Raw genomic sequence first — 16,263 nt, 5'->3', positions numbered from 1 at the left:
AAGTTGAGTTATTTCGGATTTTAGTATAAATATTGTTGGGAAATTTTGTAAAAGCAGTCAGTGTTTCGGAAGCGTAACCTCACACTACTCATGTCATTATACTGGACCTATAAGACTGTCTACCAGTCTACCAGTTGACTGTGTAGTGTGAGACAAAATTTATCTCTGACTCATAATTTAACTTTAGAAAATTATACTTTTGAGAAACTTTTATTTTGAGACTTTTACATTCTGAAATTGAGATTAAGTACATTTTATGATTTTGTAATTTTGGCATTTATTTTATATTTTACATTTTAAAGAGAAATAGTTTTACTTTGGATTTGTTATTTTGAATTGATACTTTGTACTTTGATTAGATTATTATTATTATTTGGAATTGTTTACTAATTGATTTGTTATCATCATTCGTTTAAATTGTTACAGTAATTAAATTATGAAAACCTTCCTTGCGTTTTAGCTATGCCTATCAGTACATTAAGTCTAGCGATAGACTGACCCCCTGTCCCTTGGTTCCAGCACATACGAGTTAGCTCCCCCTTATCTAACAGTGCTCTGGAGTGGACCTTGGTGACAGATCTACAATGACCTATAATTATTTTTGTCAATTGAATTGAAATAGTTGTCTCATTGACAATATTAGCACATCTGCTTATATTTTAATAAAGTTTGAAACAGACAAACATGAACAACCTGACCATGTACCCTATGCGACTCAAAAATCATCAATTGATAAAATACACATGAAACACGAAACATACTTTAATACTATTAAACTTTAACAAACACAAGGCTATGACTATAGGACAATAAATACAGCATGGCAGAAATAACAATCATTATCAGATCCTATTTCTTCCAATATACCGGGTAACCTGAAAATCTTGATGTCAAAAGAAATAACAACTTCAAAACCTACAGATTTTTTTTTTAAATTGTGAAGTACAAATATCTACTTTAAATGTTAGAAAAAAAACAAAATTCATAATTTGTTTAGAAAAATAAAGCTATTTTATTCTACCATAATGGTAGAACACATACCTAACCTTATATCAGATTCAATGTTAAAAAAAACACTTTTTCATCAATCTGTATAACTACATTCTACATGTACTACATGTACAATGTATGATGACAATACCAGAGAATATATCAGAACTTTTTAATTAAAACTATCTAAAAAAAAAAACATGTCAGATTGCAAAAACTTGAGTAGAGATTTTCAAATGAATGTCACAATCTCCTCACACTTGAATCATTCAAGTTGAATGTATTACATTGTATTGCTATGTTATGATCCTACCTCTTTTTATTTTTAACTGCATAATATTAGGTCAGAGTACACAGTTATCGTCCCTTGATTTTCATTGTCCACGAAATAGTCCCTAGTCTGGACAGTGTGTTACTTGCTAATTTTTTTATACCCCTTCCAAATTTATTTCTTCAAGTTTTATGCCTCAAATAGCAAGTAGGGGGATGAAATGACACTGTACAAAAGTTTGGGTCATGAATTTGAAAGTCAAGTAGTGGTCCAGCTAAAAAGGTTAAAAATTAGCATTTCCGAAGCTTTTAAAAGATTTAAAGACCTCTTAACATAAAAGTGTCAATATTTTGAGTTAGAGCTGATGAAGTTTTCTATAATTTTGATATAATTTGTCACAAAATTAGTACAACACACTGTAAAAATATTATTCAGAAAGCAAAGGTGAGATTTTTGTTACTTTCATTTATCATCTGATGGAAATGCACTACGAAATAACTGTGGTCTCGGACTCTAGAGTAAAATTTTATCAATGTAAATCTAGATCGTCATTTATGAACTTTGTACCACAATTAGACCAGATGTCAACAAAAATTATTAATGAAACTTTTTATTCTCCTAGGCCTAGAGTCATTCAGATCCCATCATTATAACAAAACAAATTTGTTTTCCAGTTTGAAAAAGTGTAAACTCTTGTAAAATGATTCTTTACTTTGAATTGTGATCTCTTAGGTTATAAAGCATGTACTGTAAATTAACAAAATGTAATGCCCATCACTTTTTTACCCTCAATATAATATTAAAAGATGATTTTTTAACATAAAAAAATAATCTTGTGAACGTAGTACCAAAGATTTTATGAAACAAAATTCAAATAATATCACTGCCAGATACAAAAATAACAGAATATAATACAAATGTATTAACAAATACATATTCATACACGTTTTAACTGTGCATGATGTTCATAAGCTAAAAAATATACACTTATATGTAATATACAAAACTGAATTAAAAGATATATAACATCTGGAAATGACACTATAGTTAAGATCATGAAAGATGGGGTCCCCGTCCTAATATAAATTAATTCATTACATTGAAAATTGAAGATATTACAGAAGATAGATTAATCAGATAATGTAGGTAGAATCAAAGTGGAAGAATAAAGAAAATGTTAGCCTTTTTTTTTTTTTTTTAGATGTTTCACTGTTATAATGTCAAACTCAAAAGAATGGATAACAGATTTATAGATTGTCACGAATATATTCTTTCGGGTGCTACTTATATGTCTTAAAAACTTTTGACTCTAAATTACAAAAGTATATATAGATACTGATTTTTGTTCAAGGCAGAGCAGGTCACTTGCAATAGTGCATTAAACAATCAGTGATTTTAAATGTTTAAATTCTTATGTAGTGATTTGAATAGGATAGCCATTTATTAATTTAACTGATATTAAGATGTTTATTTTACTGAAGCTGGGATCAGTTAATAAGAAATATTTAATTTATAATCCTAAAAAGAAATTTCTTTCAATTTCATATATGCGAGACAACTTTAAATTTCAATAAGGCCAACAAAACAAATCTGTTTCCTTAACAAAAAATACTAGTTAATCATGAACATTTCGGTCAAACTTACTATCAATTTTAGTCATAAAGCGCCCAATATAATTCATAGTCTGTATAGTCAAGTAAAACATTTAACAAAAAATAAAATGATTCTATCTAGCTACTTGCCCTATATCTGTTTTCCTGCCAGAAGGCAGCGACAAATTTATTTTGCCTAATAATAAACATCATAAAAAAATTTTAGCTCTTCTATTTTTCAGATTGATTTCAAATTTACAATTGTGAGACTACAAGAAATTGTTAACAAAAGAGTTAATTACTTTGAAATGAGCCAGATCTAATATTTCAATATGAAAAGATTCTTCAGAATAGTTTTAAGTATGAGATTTCATAACAAGACAAATAAGAAAAACAAAAATACAAGCCAATATAAAAAATAGCACTAAATACAAAATGGTTACAGATACATATAACAAAAAACTAAAACAAACCAGATCTACTAAATTCAGACCTATTTTGGTAATAGGAGCTACAATTTATAAACTGTATAAGTCATGTGCAATAATTTTCCAAATAAGTGCAATTTCATACATTTTCATATAAAAGCCTTGAAGTGATAGGCTCATTAGCTTCATATTTTTTTCTTATTAGTAAATAAAAGAAATTATACTTATTTAAATCTCATTCAAAGTGCCCTTTTTAACACATCTACTCCTCAAGGAAGAAAACTAGGATCAATATATATATATACTTTCTTTAAAATGTAGAATGATACTGCCATTAAAAGTGTATATTGTCATTAAACCTAACAATGTATTTGAAAAGTTATTGCAAATGGTACATTAAAAAAAAGAACATTCCTTTTCTATATGATATTGTATACATCATAAAATAAATATTTACAAAAATCTCTACTTACATACTTTATGATGAAATAATGTGCTTGTTTCTTATCAAACAAATAAATGAAATAAATAATATATGTATGCAACAAGTTTGATTGTGCACTGTTGACAGCTTTCTCTATGTAACTTCTTAAATATACATTTTTCTAGGCTATATCTTAGTTATCAGAATATAAAGACCAGGAAACAATTTAATTTGAGATCAACTTACTAATATGTATAAAAGTTTATTCACAACCATAAATTATAAACAGAAACAGGGGCAAATTTAGAAAGATATCAGAAACTTGGAAGAGGTTTCTAAAATTATTCCAATTTATGTTAACTTTTTCAATTAAATTAAAAATTTAAGAAACTTCAAAGACTATGAAAATCAAAGGTAATTCTGTCTACAAAACTGAGATTCCTGTTGACCTATGACCTATGTTTATGATCAGCTTCATGACTTACAAAACACAAATCAATAAGAAACTGAGGGTTAGTCTGATAATAATAATACTGGATTATCTGCAAGTTAATTTTCATATTGGTCCTTACTCCCTCAGGTATAGAAATAAAATGTTTTATGACTGCCAATGAGACAACTTTACACCTTTTGGAAATTTCAAGACTTCAAAACATTTTGATTTATATGAATAGTTCAATACAGTACTTTATCAGATAATAGATACATAATATGTTAAATGAAAATATTGTTAAATTCCAAAATAATTTTAAATATCTAAAAACTTTTGGATGAAGGGGAGATAATTTATATAATTTCTTCAAATTAGAAAATATTTTTAACTGTCAGATCTAACTATAATATTTTTAATAACCCTTACATTAAAAAATATATGAAATGCAAATGATTTCATCTAGCTTTGCTAATAAACTTGTAAGACTTAACATAAATGTCAAAATAACATATTAAAAGAACAAAAATATAAATGGTGGTCACAAAAAAAATATAACAAATTTAAAGCTTTCTGGCTCAAAATATACAAACATGACAAACAGAAATGTGTATTACACATATGTATTACACTGGCAAGCAATGACACTCTTAGTTTTAGTGATTCCTGTATTAACTCACCATTAATTTTACATTTAATTTTTAAATGTTAATAATGAGTTAAGGCTTTAAACAATCAATTGCATTTAAATTTCAAATAAGTCAGAGCGCTCAAACATAAAGATGAATTAATATTGTTTGGCAGTGCTTGCTTGTTATATATATATATATATATTCATGTTGATTTTAAACTTGGAATTAATTCATACTGTTTAGTCCACAATTGCCTAATATGAAAATTGCGCAATATTTGACAGATAAAAAATAATCATACATTGTACATGTTGTATTTACAAAAAGATATAATACATTAACTATTTCAAAACTTAGCAGCTAGTGACATAAAAAACCAATGCTGATTTAATTTTAATTTCTCTCAAGTTTCTGTAAAAATATTCATCGCCTATTTCACTTGATTGATATCATCAAAAGTTTTTAAAAAAAATTGGAAAATAAAGGATCTTTTTTCCTGGCAGTTTGAAAATATCTTAACTAAGTATATAAACAAATATAATAGTTCTTCACATTGGTTATTGAAGACCAAAATATTCTAAAACAATAGCAGAAACTTGTAAAATCCATAATACACAAATCTTAAAATACACAGAAAAACTCTATTAACTCAATCCTAACATGCTAAGAGGACCTTATCACCTTTATATAAAGGAGGAAAAAAAACATTTCTAATAAGAAATATCAAATTATCTTGTCTAAATAGTTATCAAAGGTACCAGGGTTATATTTTAATACTAAATTCTTTTTCATAGATAAAGCCCAAAGAATTCATTTCAATTTAAAAAAAAAAACATACTAAACTCAATTAATGAACGTGTTAAATTTTTTTTTTTAAATGGATGATTTTTTTTGTATTTGGAGTATTGAAAAGTTGAGCTATGAAAGTTCCGTGAAATTTTGATTTTACATCAATTTACATTTTTGTATATTACAACTTTTCTTTCTTCTGTTTATCATTCACTTGCAGTGTCCATTTAATAATATCAGAATGACTTTTCATATGTACATTCAGTTCTGCTTTGTTGATGGTCTCAAATCCACACTGACAACACCTAAAAGTTACCCAGCAAGCAGCAGATTGTGGATCAACATTGGCAGCATTCATACCTTCCAAGCGATCTTTTAACTTTTGGCGAATTGTTTGGAAAAAGGCTCTAATATCATCCTTCTGACATTCAAAAGTGTCAAGTCTACTATCATAATCTATAGCTGCATTAATAACTTCATTTGTAAACTCGTAACTGTAATTCTGATCACTAGCATGTCGCCACATGTGGGATTTTAACGACGGCAGATGGTGGCATACGTAACCACAAATATTACATTTATACTGCTCCAATGGCTGTTGTACGAACCGTTGATCGTTGATATGTCGCTTCATGTGAGATTTCAGACTCCTATTGGACACTGCTGGGAAGTCACAAAGCTCACATTTTAATGTTTTTGGTTCATCATGAATTTTTGCATGATTTTCAAACCGAGTAATGCTGGTCGTATTATATTCACATTTGGCACATTTGAACTCTTTGTTATGAATTTTAGCATGCTGCTTTTGTTCTTGAGGACCTATGGCAACAAAATCACACTCATCACACTGAAAAGATTTCTGGTAACTACACAATTGTTTCTTGTGATTTTTCAGTTCATATTTTGAAATAAATTTTCTGTCACAAACCTCACATTTGTATTGTTTCTTTTCATTGTGACCCCGAACATGATTACGGTAACTCACCGGGTTTGTTGTTTCATAGTCACAATCGTCACAAACAAAAACCTCTTTTTCAGTATGAGCTCTCATGTGAGCTCGTAGCTGACTTTTGTAATTGAAGGCTGATGTACATAATTTGCACTGATATGTACGAACTTTACAATGCTGAATCATGTGATCTTGAAGTGATTCACTTGAGGTAGCAATAAAATCGCACAGCGAACATTCAAATGGCTGTTTAGTTTTGTGTAATCTCATATGCTGTTTGATAACAAATGTGCTAAGATTTGAATAATGACACAACTTGCAACGATATCTGACTTCCCCTTCTTCCTCCATTCGTTCTACATTTCCCATATTTTCTATTTCTGTTAAATCTTCCAACAACTCTCGTTTCATTCGTTTCTTACTAGTTTTTTTAACGCCTGGAACTTCTTCGAGTTCAGCTTCTGTTTTTGATCTTTCTCTAAGTTGCTCAATAACAGCAAGTAATGAAGATGAGATACCCTGTTTTGGTTTGTCTTCTGTTTCTGTTTCTATGTTTGTATCTGACGGTGAGAATTCTGATTTTAAACTCGTAGGACAAGCTGGATTTTCATTTGGTCCTTTCTTCAAAAGCGAAAGTAGAGTAACCGCTGATTCTGTCATTGAAGTTGATGGTATACGTTTACGCTTCCTTGTGTTTTCTTCTTCCTGTACGATCTCCATGTCACTTTCGTTGCTTGATGTTTCATCATCAGTGTCAATAACCTCCTCAAGTTTGTCATAGTCAACAGAGGAAACTGTAACCTCTGTCCCAAAATCCTGAAAAATTGTGCTTTCTTTTAAGTCTTCTTCAGATCTGGGAAGTGTTTCTATTATTAGCTTATCCAGTGTTGAAGCTATAACAGTATTTGTATCTGATCCTACACCAGAATCACTTAATTCTGATTGGCTGACTTCAGAGACTGCACGAGGACTGTTCTGTTGACTTTTTATACTAGTGTAGCTGATAAGATTTGTATTATCTACTGATTCCACCACAACATTTTTTCTGTCATCTGTTGAATATATTTTCGGGGTTTCAAGATTCTCAGGTTGTCGCCTCAACGTTACTGTTTCAACTTCAACATTTTGTTGAATAACTTCGGTCTGGTTAATGTAAGTCTCACTTTCTTGACAGTCTGCAACACCAATAGTTTGCACAGAACTAGGTGCCAATTCTCCTGGGGTGACCTTTGAACTCATCAGTCCTTGGTCTGGTAACATAAATACTACCTTCTCAGCTTGATTTTGTGGAACAGATGTGATCCCTTTTTCATAAGTATTCACAGTGTCCAAAAATACTGAAATGACAGTTGTTCCAGAGGAAGTTTGTGTAGGGATCAAAATCTCTTGGATACTATCAGATGTTGAGAATGGCTGGTTGAAGGAAGGTAAATTGTCACTTTCTCCATTTGTATCTTTTTGTTTGGCTCTCATTGCTAACATATTTGCCAGAAAAGGAGCTACTGGGCTAACAGAAGACATCTTGTTAATTTCCTGAGCTTTCTCAAAAACTACTGTTTTCGTGTTATACATAGGAAGATTTCCTCCTTGGCTCTCGGCTGATGGTACTGCTGTTGCTACCATAGGTTTTTCTCCTTCTACTCCTGGTGGAAGTAATATTTCTTCATAAATACTCAAAGGGCCATTCTGAAACATAGGATAATCAATATCTTTATTTCCTGAATGTTTCCAGATATGAGCTTTGATTGTTCGCTGATAGTCGCATGTATAACCACAAATAGTACATCGAAATTTTGCATTTGATGTGTTATATACAAAAGGCAAGCTCTCAGATCCCTGATTTGTTTCATTTGTTACAGGATTACTTGGTTCTGACTTCCCATCAAATTGCTTTTCATCCTGGTAATTAACAATGGGTATTTTATCAATATCTTGTGTTGGTTTTGGAATCTTCTGTAGTTTTATAGTCTTGGGCAACATGGGCAACTTTTGATCTAATTTCTTCTGTTGCACAACCATCTCATTCATGATTTGAGGCTGTGTTTGATTAAGTTTTGATTGTTCAGGATACTCCAGTGACTTGTCTGTGTGAATCTGTAAATCTGGTCTATGTGTCAGCATGTGAACTACAAATACATAGGCTTCACAACAAGAGAATTCACATTCCACACATTTATATTCTGCTTTACCTTCAGGTGTTGTGGTCTGAGGTTGCTGCTTTATATTTTCTGCAACATCTTTCGAGATGAGAGGTGTTTTTTCACCAGACTCTTCCTGCTCAATATGGACTAGCATGTGCTCTTTCATCTTCAAAATATCACCAGACACAAACCCACACTCAGAACATTTCATCATTTTTCTTTCAATGGGTATATTTTGAACTGGTTCATTTTTCATATTTTCCACAGTTTCTGCTTTCTTCTGAGCCTCTATACTCTCACGGTGTGTTTCAGCATGTGCACAAAAATGTTCAAAACTCTTACTCCTGTGATTACACATTTCACACACATACATTTGTGAGCACTGAGTCTTGTGTAATTTCAAATGTTCTTCAATCTCTGTCTTATTAACAGCCATGTAACTACACACATCGCACACATACAGTTTATCAACATTGTGCACAGACTTCATGTGTGGTTCAACATCTGGCTGATAAATGGAAACCTTGCATATAGGGCAGGCCACCATCTTCTGATGAAGTTTAACATGATTGGTTAAATGTCCTTTCTTACGAAATGTGGCATTACAATGAGTACATACAAATGGCCTCTCATTGGAATGAACCATCAGATGTTCTCGTAAAGAGTGGCTACGCTTCCCAGCATAATTACAAAATGGACATTTATATGGTCGGCTAGCACAATGGACCAGATCTACATGTTGTTTAAGGTAATGTTTGTTATGGCTAGAGTAATCACATTCTTCACATTTATGTACTTCCTGACTTGTCAATAAAGACGATTGTGAGGTTTGGGCTGACGATTCTGGAGTTGGCATGGATACATACAAGTTTGGTGGTGATTGCGATGTTGATGTAGTAGGTGTTGTCATGGAAGAAGCAGATGTAACTTTAGAAATATTTTCTACGATAATGATTGGACTGTTCATGAATCCTTTCTCTTTAGCAAGTTGTTCCACCAGTTTCTGAGGCGACTGGACATTTTTAGATGTATATAGCGTAATAACCGGGTCGGACATCTTAACCTCTAGGGAACTGTCATGGTTTTGAGATTTCTGAACTTGATTTACTACTGCCTGTAACTGACTGAGATTCTGACCACTTGTAAACTGTTGAGATTCTGAGTTATTATCAGATAGCACAGATGGCTTGACGATTCCTGTCAAGGAATTGACAGTCTGTAAATGATTAGCACTGACGGACATCATTCAAATTGAATTCAGATCTTTATAAAATCTTTTACAGCTTACAATCTGCCACCTGAAAAAAAATGAAAGTAGGTGAAATATAAGTTTAACGCCACAGATATAGCATCTAGAAAATAAATTATCGCTTTATACAACCTGAACCACACACTTTACAACTTAAGTGGAATATTTGATGGGTGCCAATGAGCCTAGCTTTGTTCACTGCCAGAATATAACTATAAAACACCTGAATAAATATTTTAAGAACTTGTTAAAACTACTACAGGTACCATTTCAACATAGTAGGGCTCGAAAGAAACTGATTCCTCAAACTTATTATTATCTTTGTCCATCACATGTGCATGTCATGTTTTTCTCTGGCTGTTTATGACGTCTTTACACTAAATCCATTGGATGTTGGATGTGTACGGATTGATAGTTTAGTCTTAGATGCATGATTTGTTTTATTGGTTGTTAGTGGCTTTGAACTAGCAGTCAGATAACTGCGAGTTCTCTCAGATCTGTTCCTACTGTCTTTTTTTGTCGGGATGTACAAGTACCAAGCCACGTCCACTTGTATTTTTTTCCATCTGATGAGTTGAGCCTTTTTCAACTGATTTTTATAGTTCGTTCTTATGTTGTACTAGTACTGTTATACCACTGTCCCAGGTTAGGGGGAGGGTTGGGATCCCGCTAACATGTTTAACCCCGCCACATTATTTAAGTATGTACCTGTCCCAAGTCAGGAGCCTGTAATTCAGTAGTTGTCGTTTGTTTATGTGTTACATATATATTTGTTTTTCGTTCATTTTTTTATATATATGAGGCTGTTAGTTTTCTCGTTTGAATTGTTTTACATTGTCTTATCGGGGCCTTTTATAGCTGACTATGCAGTATGGCCTTTGTTCATTGTTGAAGGCCATACAGTGACTTATAGTTGTTAATGTCTGTGTCATTTTGGTCTCTTGTGGACAATTGTCTCATTGGCAATCATACCACATCTTCTTTTTTTTTATATTACAGGCGATATTGTAATGATCTCAGTCCTTTTATGTATTTCCAATGAACACATCTATACCCAAAGACCATTTTGCATAAGGCTTTCATACTTGGTAGAACTTTGTGTCTTTATATTGTCTTTGATATACATGTATTGTCAATTAAATTTAACAATCTTTATGGGAGTAAAGACTTTGACCATTCTATTTTAGTATTGTATTAATTAACAAGACAGCTTGTGAACTCCACTCCTACAGAAATCTCTCATACTGGGTAAGATTGTTTGCTGTATATTTATCATGTGCACATGTATTTTGCATTGCCATTTTGTCAAGGGGACTTTGATCAATTTTTTTTTGGATCATCACAAAATAATGTAAATGGAACTCCTCTGATGCTGTTAAACATACTTGGCCATACCATTTTGAAAGGTGACCATATAAAAAGTCCATATTACAGGTTTTTTTATTCAAACATTTGGAATTGTTATTGTAAGGAAGTTATTGGACATTGTTTTATTATTTAAGAAATAATTCCTTCATGTCATGCTCTATGCTCATTTTAACATGGGTAGGCATTACATTTGTCGATATTTTACACTGAGCGTTAGCGAGGTGTAAAATGTGGTCAAATATAATGCCTACCCATGTTAAAATGAGCATAGAGCATGACATGAAGGAATTATTTCGATTCTAATAGGACAAATACAGTATTTTTATAGGTTGAAGTGTACGAAAATACCGTAAAAATCTTTGGCTATTCCCGTTTCCTCCTCGAGTACATTACATTTCAAATTTGATAAGTTTAAAAACTACGAGCAGGGAAAATATATTGTTGTTTTATAAAAATATATAATAAAAGTTTATGTTAGCTGCTTAAATGTATATATTCCAAAGGATAACGATGGAAATAACGTTAATATAAACAGTAAGTTCGTGCGCATGTGTCAAACATATTTTGTGCTCATTAGAAGACGGCTTTGTTTACAAAGCGTAATAAGGACGTCATATTAGAATGTGACAATAACACTATGTTACTGCAACTAAGCAACTCTGAGTCCATTTATAGAAAGCTGTCACAATTGGCAGAAAGTTTGTCATTATGACATGTTTAGTTGCCCATATTATAGTTTATACTGCAACTAGTTGTGTTTATTTCCTAAATACAGTAAGTAACACAGCTATATTTTGTGCAATGTCAATTTCATCATGGGTCACTTTTTCCACAGTCAGGGGTACATAAAGGGATGAAAATAAGTTTGAAATTTGTGTTACAATTTAAATAGCTATGAATTTATTTATTTTAGTTGCTGTACAAAAACAATATTACGTCAATGTCAGAAAAATATCAACTTTTTTGTACTCAGCGCAAAACTGGGGAAGGGCGCTGTAGAAACTCGCCCTTCTCCAGTTTCTCAGCCTCTTACGAAAAAGTAGATATTTTTTTACATTAACCTAATATATATTGTAAAATTTTTTATCAATACGTTTCATAGGAGCTATGGGACTTTGCCAAGGAGATCCAATTAAGTTCAAATGAAGAGCATGTAAACAATTATACGACCTCCAACAATTAGAAAACACACTGTATAGTTGGCTATAAAAGGCACCAACATGAAAAATATTAAACAATATATTAAATTTAGAATACTCATTTTGAAAAACTTTTGGCAGCTCATCAAGTGGTACATGTCTGATACTACATGTATGCCCCCAAAGGATAAATGATAGTCCCCATAGATTTACTCAAAGTTACCTGGACTTACATGAAAACATACAAATATAGTAAGTGTCGAGCTAATGCTATTATTGTTAATTTCTTTATCATTTGGTCTATTGTGGGGAGTTGCTTTGTACCTTTGGCAATCATGCCACATCATCTTTTTATATTAGACTGTCACTTCAATTATGATTATCAAGAAAATTTGTGCTGATCTTTCAAATCTTAATATACAAGCTATTATCTTGATTGTTTGATCAAAATGAAATTATGCAATATTTTTGCATTTTAAATTTTAAACGAGTTCGATGAATGATCACTAAGGAAATAAACATAACATGAAGTTTAAGCATGTTGTAATTTTTGTACATTGTATGTGCAAAATGCAGATGTGGGACCACATTTTGATATCAATTACAAACAATTTAGTAAACTGACTATTAAATGATTGAAGTAATCAAGAAAAACACATTGCATGCCATTGATTAAAAGGCTTTTCTTACTTATTTAGATTTCTGTTTTTTTGGAGTCATTTTTAGTAAATCTATTGACTGTTAATGATAGATGACAATTTAATCTATACACTTAAGCCCCTAAAAAAACCTTTAACAAACTATATGGCACCAACAGTGTTCCAGCTTGAATCTAAGAACAGAAGTATGCTAGTTGAAAAATATTGCGAGTCCCAAGTCAAGAGCCTGTAATTCAGTAGTTGTTGTTTGTTGCTTTATTGCTGTGTTGCATATTTGTTTTTTTAAATTTTTTTTGTACTTCAATTTGGCTGTTAATTTCATTGGTTATACATTTTTCATTTCAGGGTTTAGAGCTAACTATATTGTAAGAACGTTGCTCATTGTTGAAGGCTGTATATTGACCTATACATGTAGTTACAAAAGTAATAATTTTGGAATCGGAGCACCTGAGATCACCCCAAGTTTTTGGTGGGTGTTGCTTAGTCTTTAGTTTTCTATATTGTGTCTTCTGTACTATTATTTGTCTGTTTGTCTTTTTATTTTTATTCAAATAAAAAAAAAAAATCATAAAGGTGCAAATGATATTCATGATATTATGAAAACATTTGTATTCTAATTGCCAAAATTTATAATGGCATGTGTTAACAGAGTATATATATATCCCAATGAATTGATATGATATTCCTGGGCTTGTGTTTTCTATCATGATTTCCTTGATAGAGGATTGCTGCTCACAAGGAAGCTATTAAACTAAGAGTTCTTAATGTTCTTACAGACGCCATCACGAGTTGGTTAACCGTTATGGAATAACCGTTTCAAATATGATATCTGATATGCTCCTTATGTCACAACTACAATACCCTTCCCTTTTTATAAATTTGACCTAATGAATTAGACTGCTTACCAGATTTATAACATAAGCAACACAACGAGTGCCACATGTGGAGCAGGATCTGCTTACCCTACCAAAGCACCTGAGATCACCCTCAGTTTATGGTGGTGTTCGTTTTGCTTAGTCTTTAGTTTTCTATGTTGTGTCTTCTGTGCTGTTATTTGTCTGTTTGTCTTTTTTATTTTTAGCCATGGCGTTGTCAGTTTATTTCAATCTATAATTTTTTAATGTCCCTCTGGTATCTTCCGTTCCTTTTTTTTTTAAGCCAATACACATAAAACTTGCAACCAATATAACCTCCAGGATTTCATCAGGTAGTACCTGTCTCATATCAATTGACAGTTGTCAGTATATTTATTGAATGATCAACATGTATAATTTATACCATGTTGATCATTCAATAAATGTACATTATTTATATGGTCATGTTTCTCACTGTAAAGGTGATATACCAATATACCATCAAACTTTTGTTTATTGTAAGTCAAATATAAGCAGTACACATTAAAATAATTGTCTATTTCCCATGTAATATCTTTACCCTGTCCCTCCAAAACAGTATTTGTGTCATACCGACCGCATACACTTTCAAAAACGTGGTTTGAAAATAGTCATTGTTTTCAATCTTAAATTACTGCAATATAGTGAAAAATGATTGAATATTTTTATAACTAGGCCCATGAATAGTGCAAACTCAACCCTTCTTTAGATTTATGTGTTGAACTCTTACATTGTAAGCAGAAAATTCAAGGATTCAGGTTAATGAATGTCCATGATGGCGATCAAAATAGTCACGTGATCTGGTAGTACGCCAGAGAAAGTCACATGGCATTTTCTCTCGCAATGACATGAAAACGAGAGATATAATATAATATTGATATGATTTTCAAAATATTGAACATAATTAGATTTAATTTGATTACAAATAAGACAGGAGTACTCAAACTAAAAATTATATGAAAATTTAAAAAATAGTATCAAGTTGAACTGGAATCCGCTTGTATATCACGCTACGCTCAACGTTTAGTATTAAGCAGAAAACCAGTTTGGAATTCCATACTACAAGTCAGTTTCGGATTTATTCCGGAGTTGCGTCTAATATAGGAAAGACTGATTGAATTTGATTGATTGATTGATTGATTGATTGATTGATTGATTGATTGATTGATTGATTGATTGATTGATTGATTGATTGATTGATTGATTGATTGATTGATTGATTGATTGACTCTTAAGGGGGCTCGCGGGTATAATTCATATTTTTTTAAATATAGGATTTCGCTATTTTTTCTATAGATGAACTTTATCATATATTTATATAATCATGGTAATAGAAAAATTAATAAAAAAATGTGGTCACCGTTCATTCAGGAACATATACTGTTCCCAGGTTCATTTAATTAAGCTCATAATCTGCCTCCGAAAGAAGCGTACATTTTTGTTAAGGTCTCTTTTTTCTGTTTAACTAATAGGAGAAATAGAGGTATAATACTGATCGAAATAAAAAAAAGAACTATATTACAGAAATTTTACAATAGTTTATTCACTGAGTCAGGGACTTTCTATACTAACTATAGTATAAAAAAAAACCTGTTCAAGTACAGGTTATTTGAAAAGAAGTAATAAAAAATATAGGTCACCGATGAGTTTAATAAAAAAGATATTAAAATTTTAATGCCACATCAACTGGAGATAATTTGGAGCTTTTTCAATGATATGTTCATTTTAAAAGTTATCTGGGGCCAAAACGAATAGAATTTTTTGGTTGATTTTTGTACCATATGATAAAGTAATAACTAATAAAGTAATAAATAAAATTTGTAATTAAAAATTATTCACAGAGAGCAGGTTGCGCCCACGATAATTTAAGACATATGTGACTACACAAAACTGTTTCCTCATTAGTGATTCTGCATAATCCAGGAAAATATTAAGGATACTGCATATAAGGCCCTGATTATACAAATTAACTGTAACATACGTTATGCTTATCTTTTTAATACTGGTTAATGAAATCATTACAGTGTGTACTGGCTGGTCATTATCGCGTATGATACGATTTAGCCATAAACTTAGAGAGTTGTAGATTTGTAGCATAACTGTACATATGTAATTTTGAAGAATATAGAATAGATACAAAAATATGTGTTATTAATATAAGTATCCGAGCAAGTAAAACACGGATCTATCATGGTGGAGGACCTTAATTGTATTTATTGATATTGTGGCTTTAATTTCGTGGTAGTTAATGGAACAGTTCACAATGGCTTGTTTTTCTCCTGGATATACTAACTTTTTATTTGGATTAA

General features: G+C 31.4%; 1 protein-coding gene across 1 annotated transcript; it reads right to left on the bottom strand.

Annotated features, from left to right (window-relative positions):
- Window positions 1-748: 748 nt before the first annotated feature.
- On the bottom strand, window positions 749-14,777 carry LOC139524188 (zinc finger protein 507-like). The gene is made up of 2 exons (XM_071318815.1): window positions 14,685-14,777; window positions 749-9,944 (listed from the first exon to the last, which is right to left on the bottom strand). Exon 2 carries the CDS (start codon window positions 9,890-9,892, stop codon window positions 5,738-5,740), a length of 4,155 nt encoding a protein of 1,384 aa, XP_071174916.1. The 5' UTR covers window positions 9,893-9,944; window positions 14,685-14,777; the 3' UTR covers window positions 749-5,737.
- Window positions 14,778-16,263: the final 1,486 nt, after the last annotated feature.

The sequence above is a fragment of the Mytilus edulis genome, chromosome 5, assembly GCF_963676685.1.
Source record: "Mytilus edulis chromosome 5, xbMytEdul2.2, whole genome shotgun sequence".
Classification (NCBI taxonomy): Eukaryota; Metazoa; Mollusca; class Bivalvia; order Mytilida; family Mytilidae; genus Mytilus; species Mytilus edulis.
Note: the sequence above shows the minus strand (reverse complement) of the source record. Positions and strands in the feature narration are given on the sequence as shown.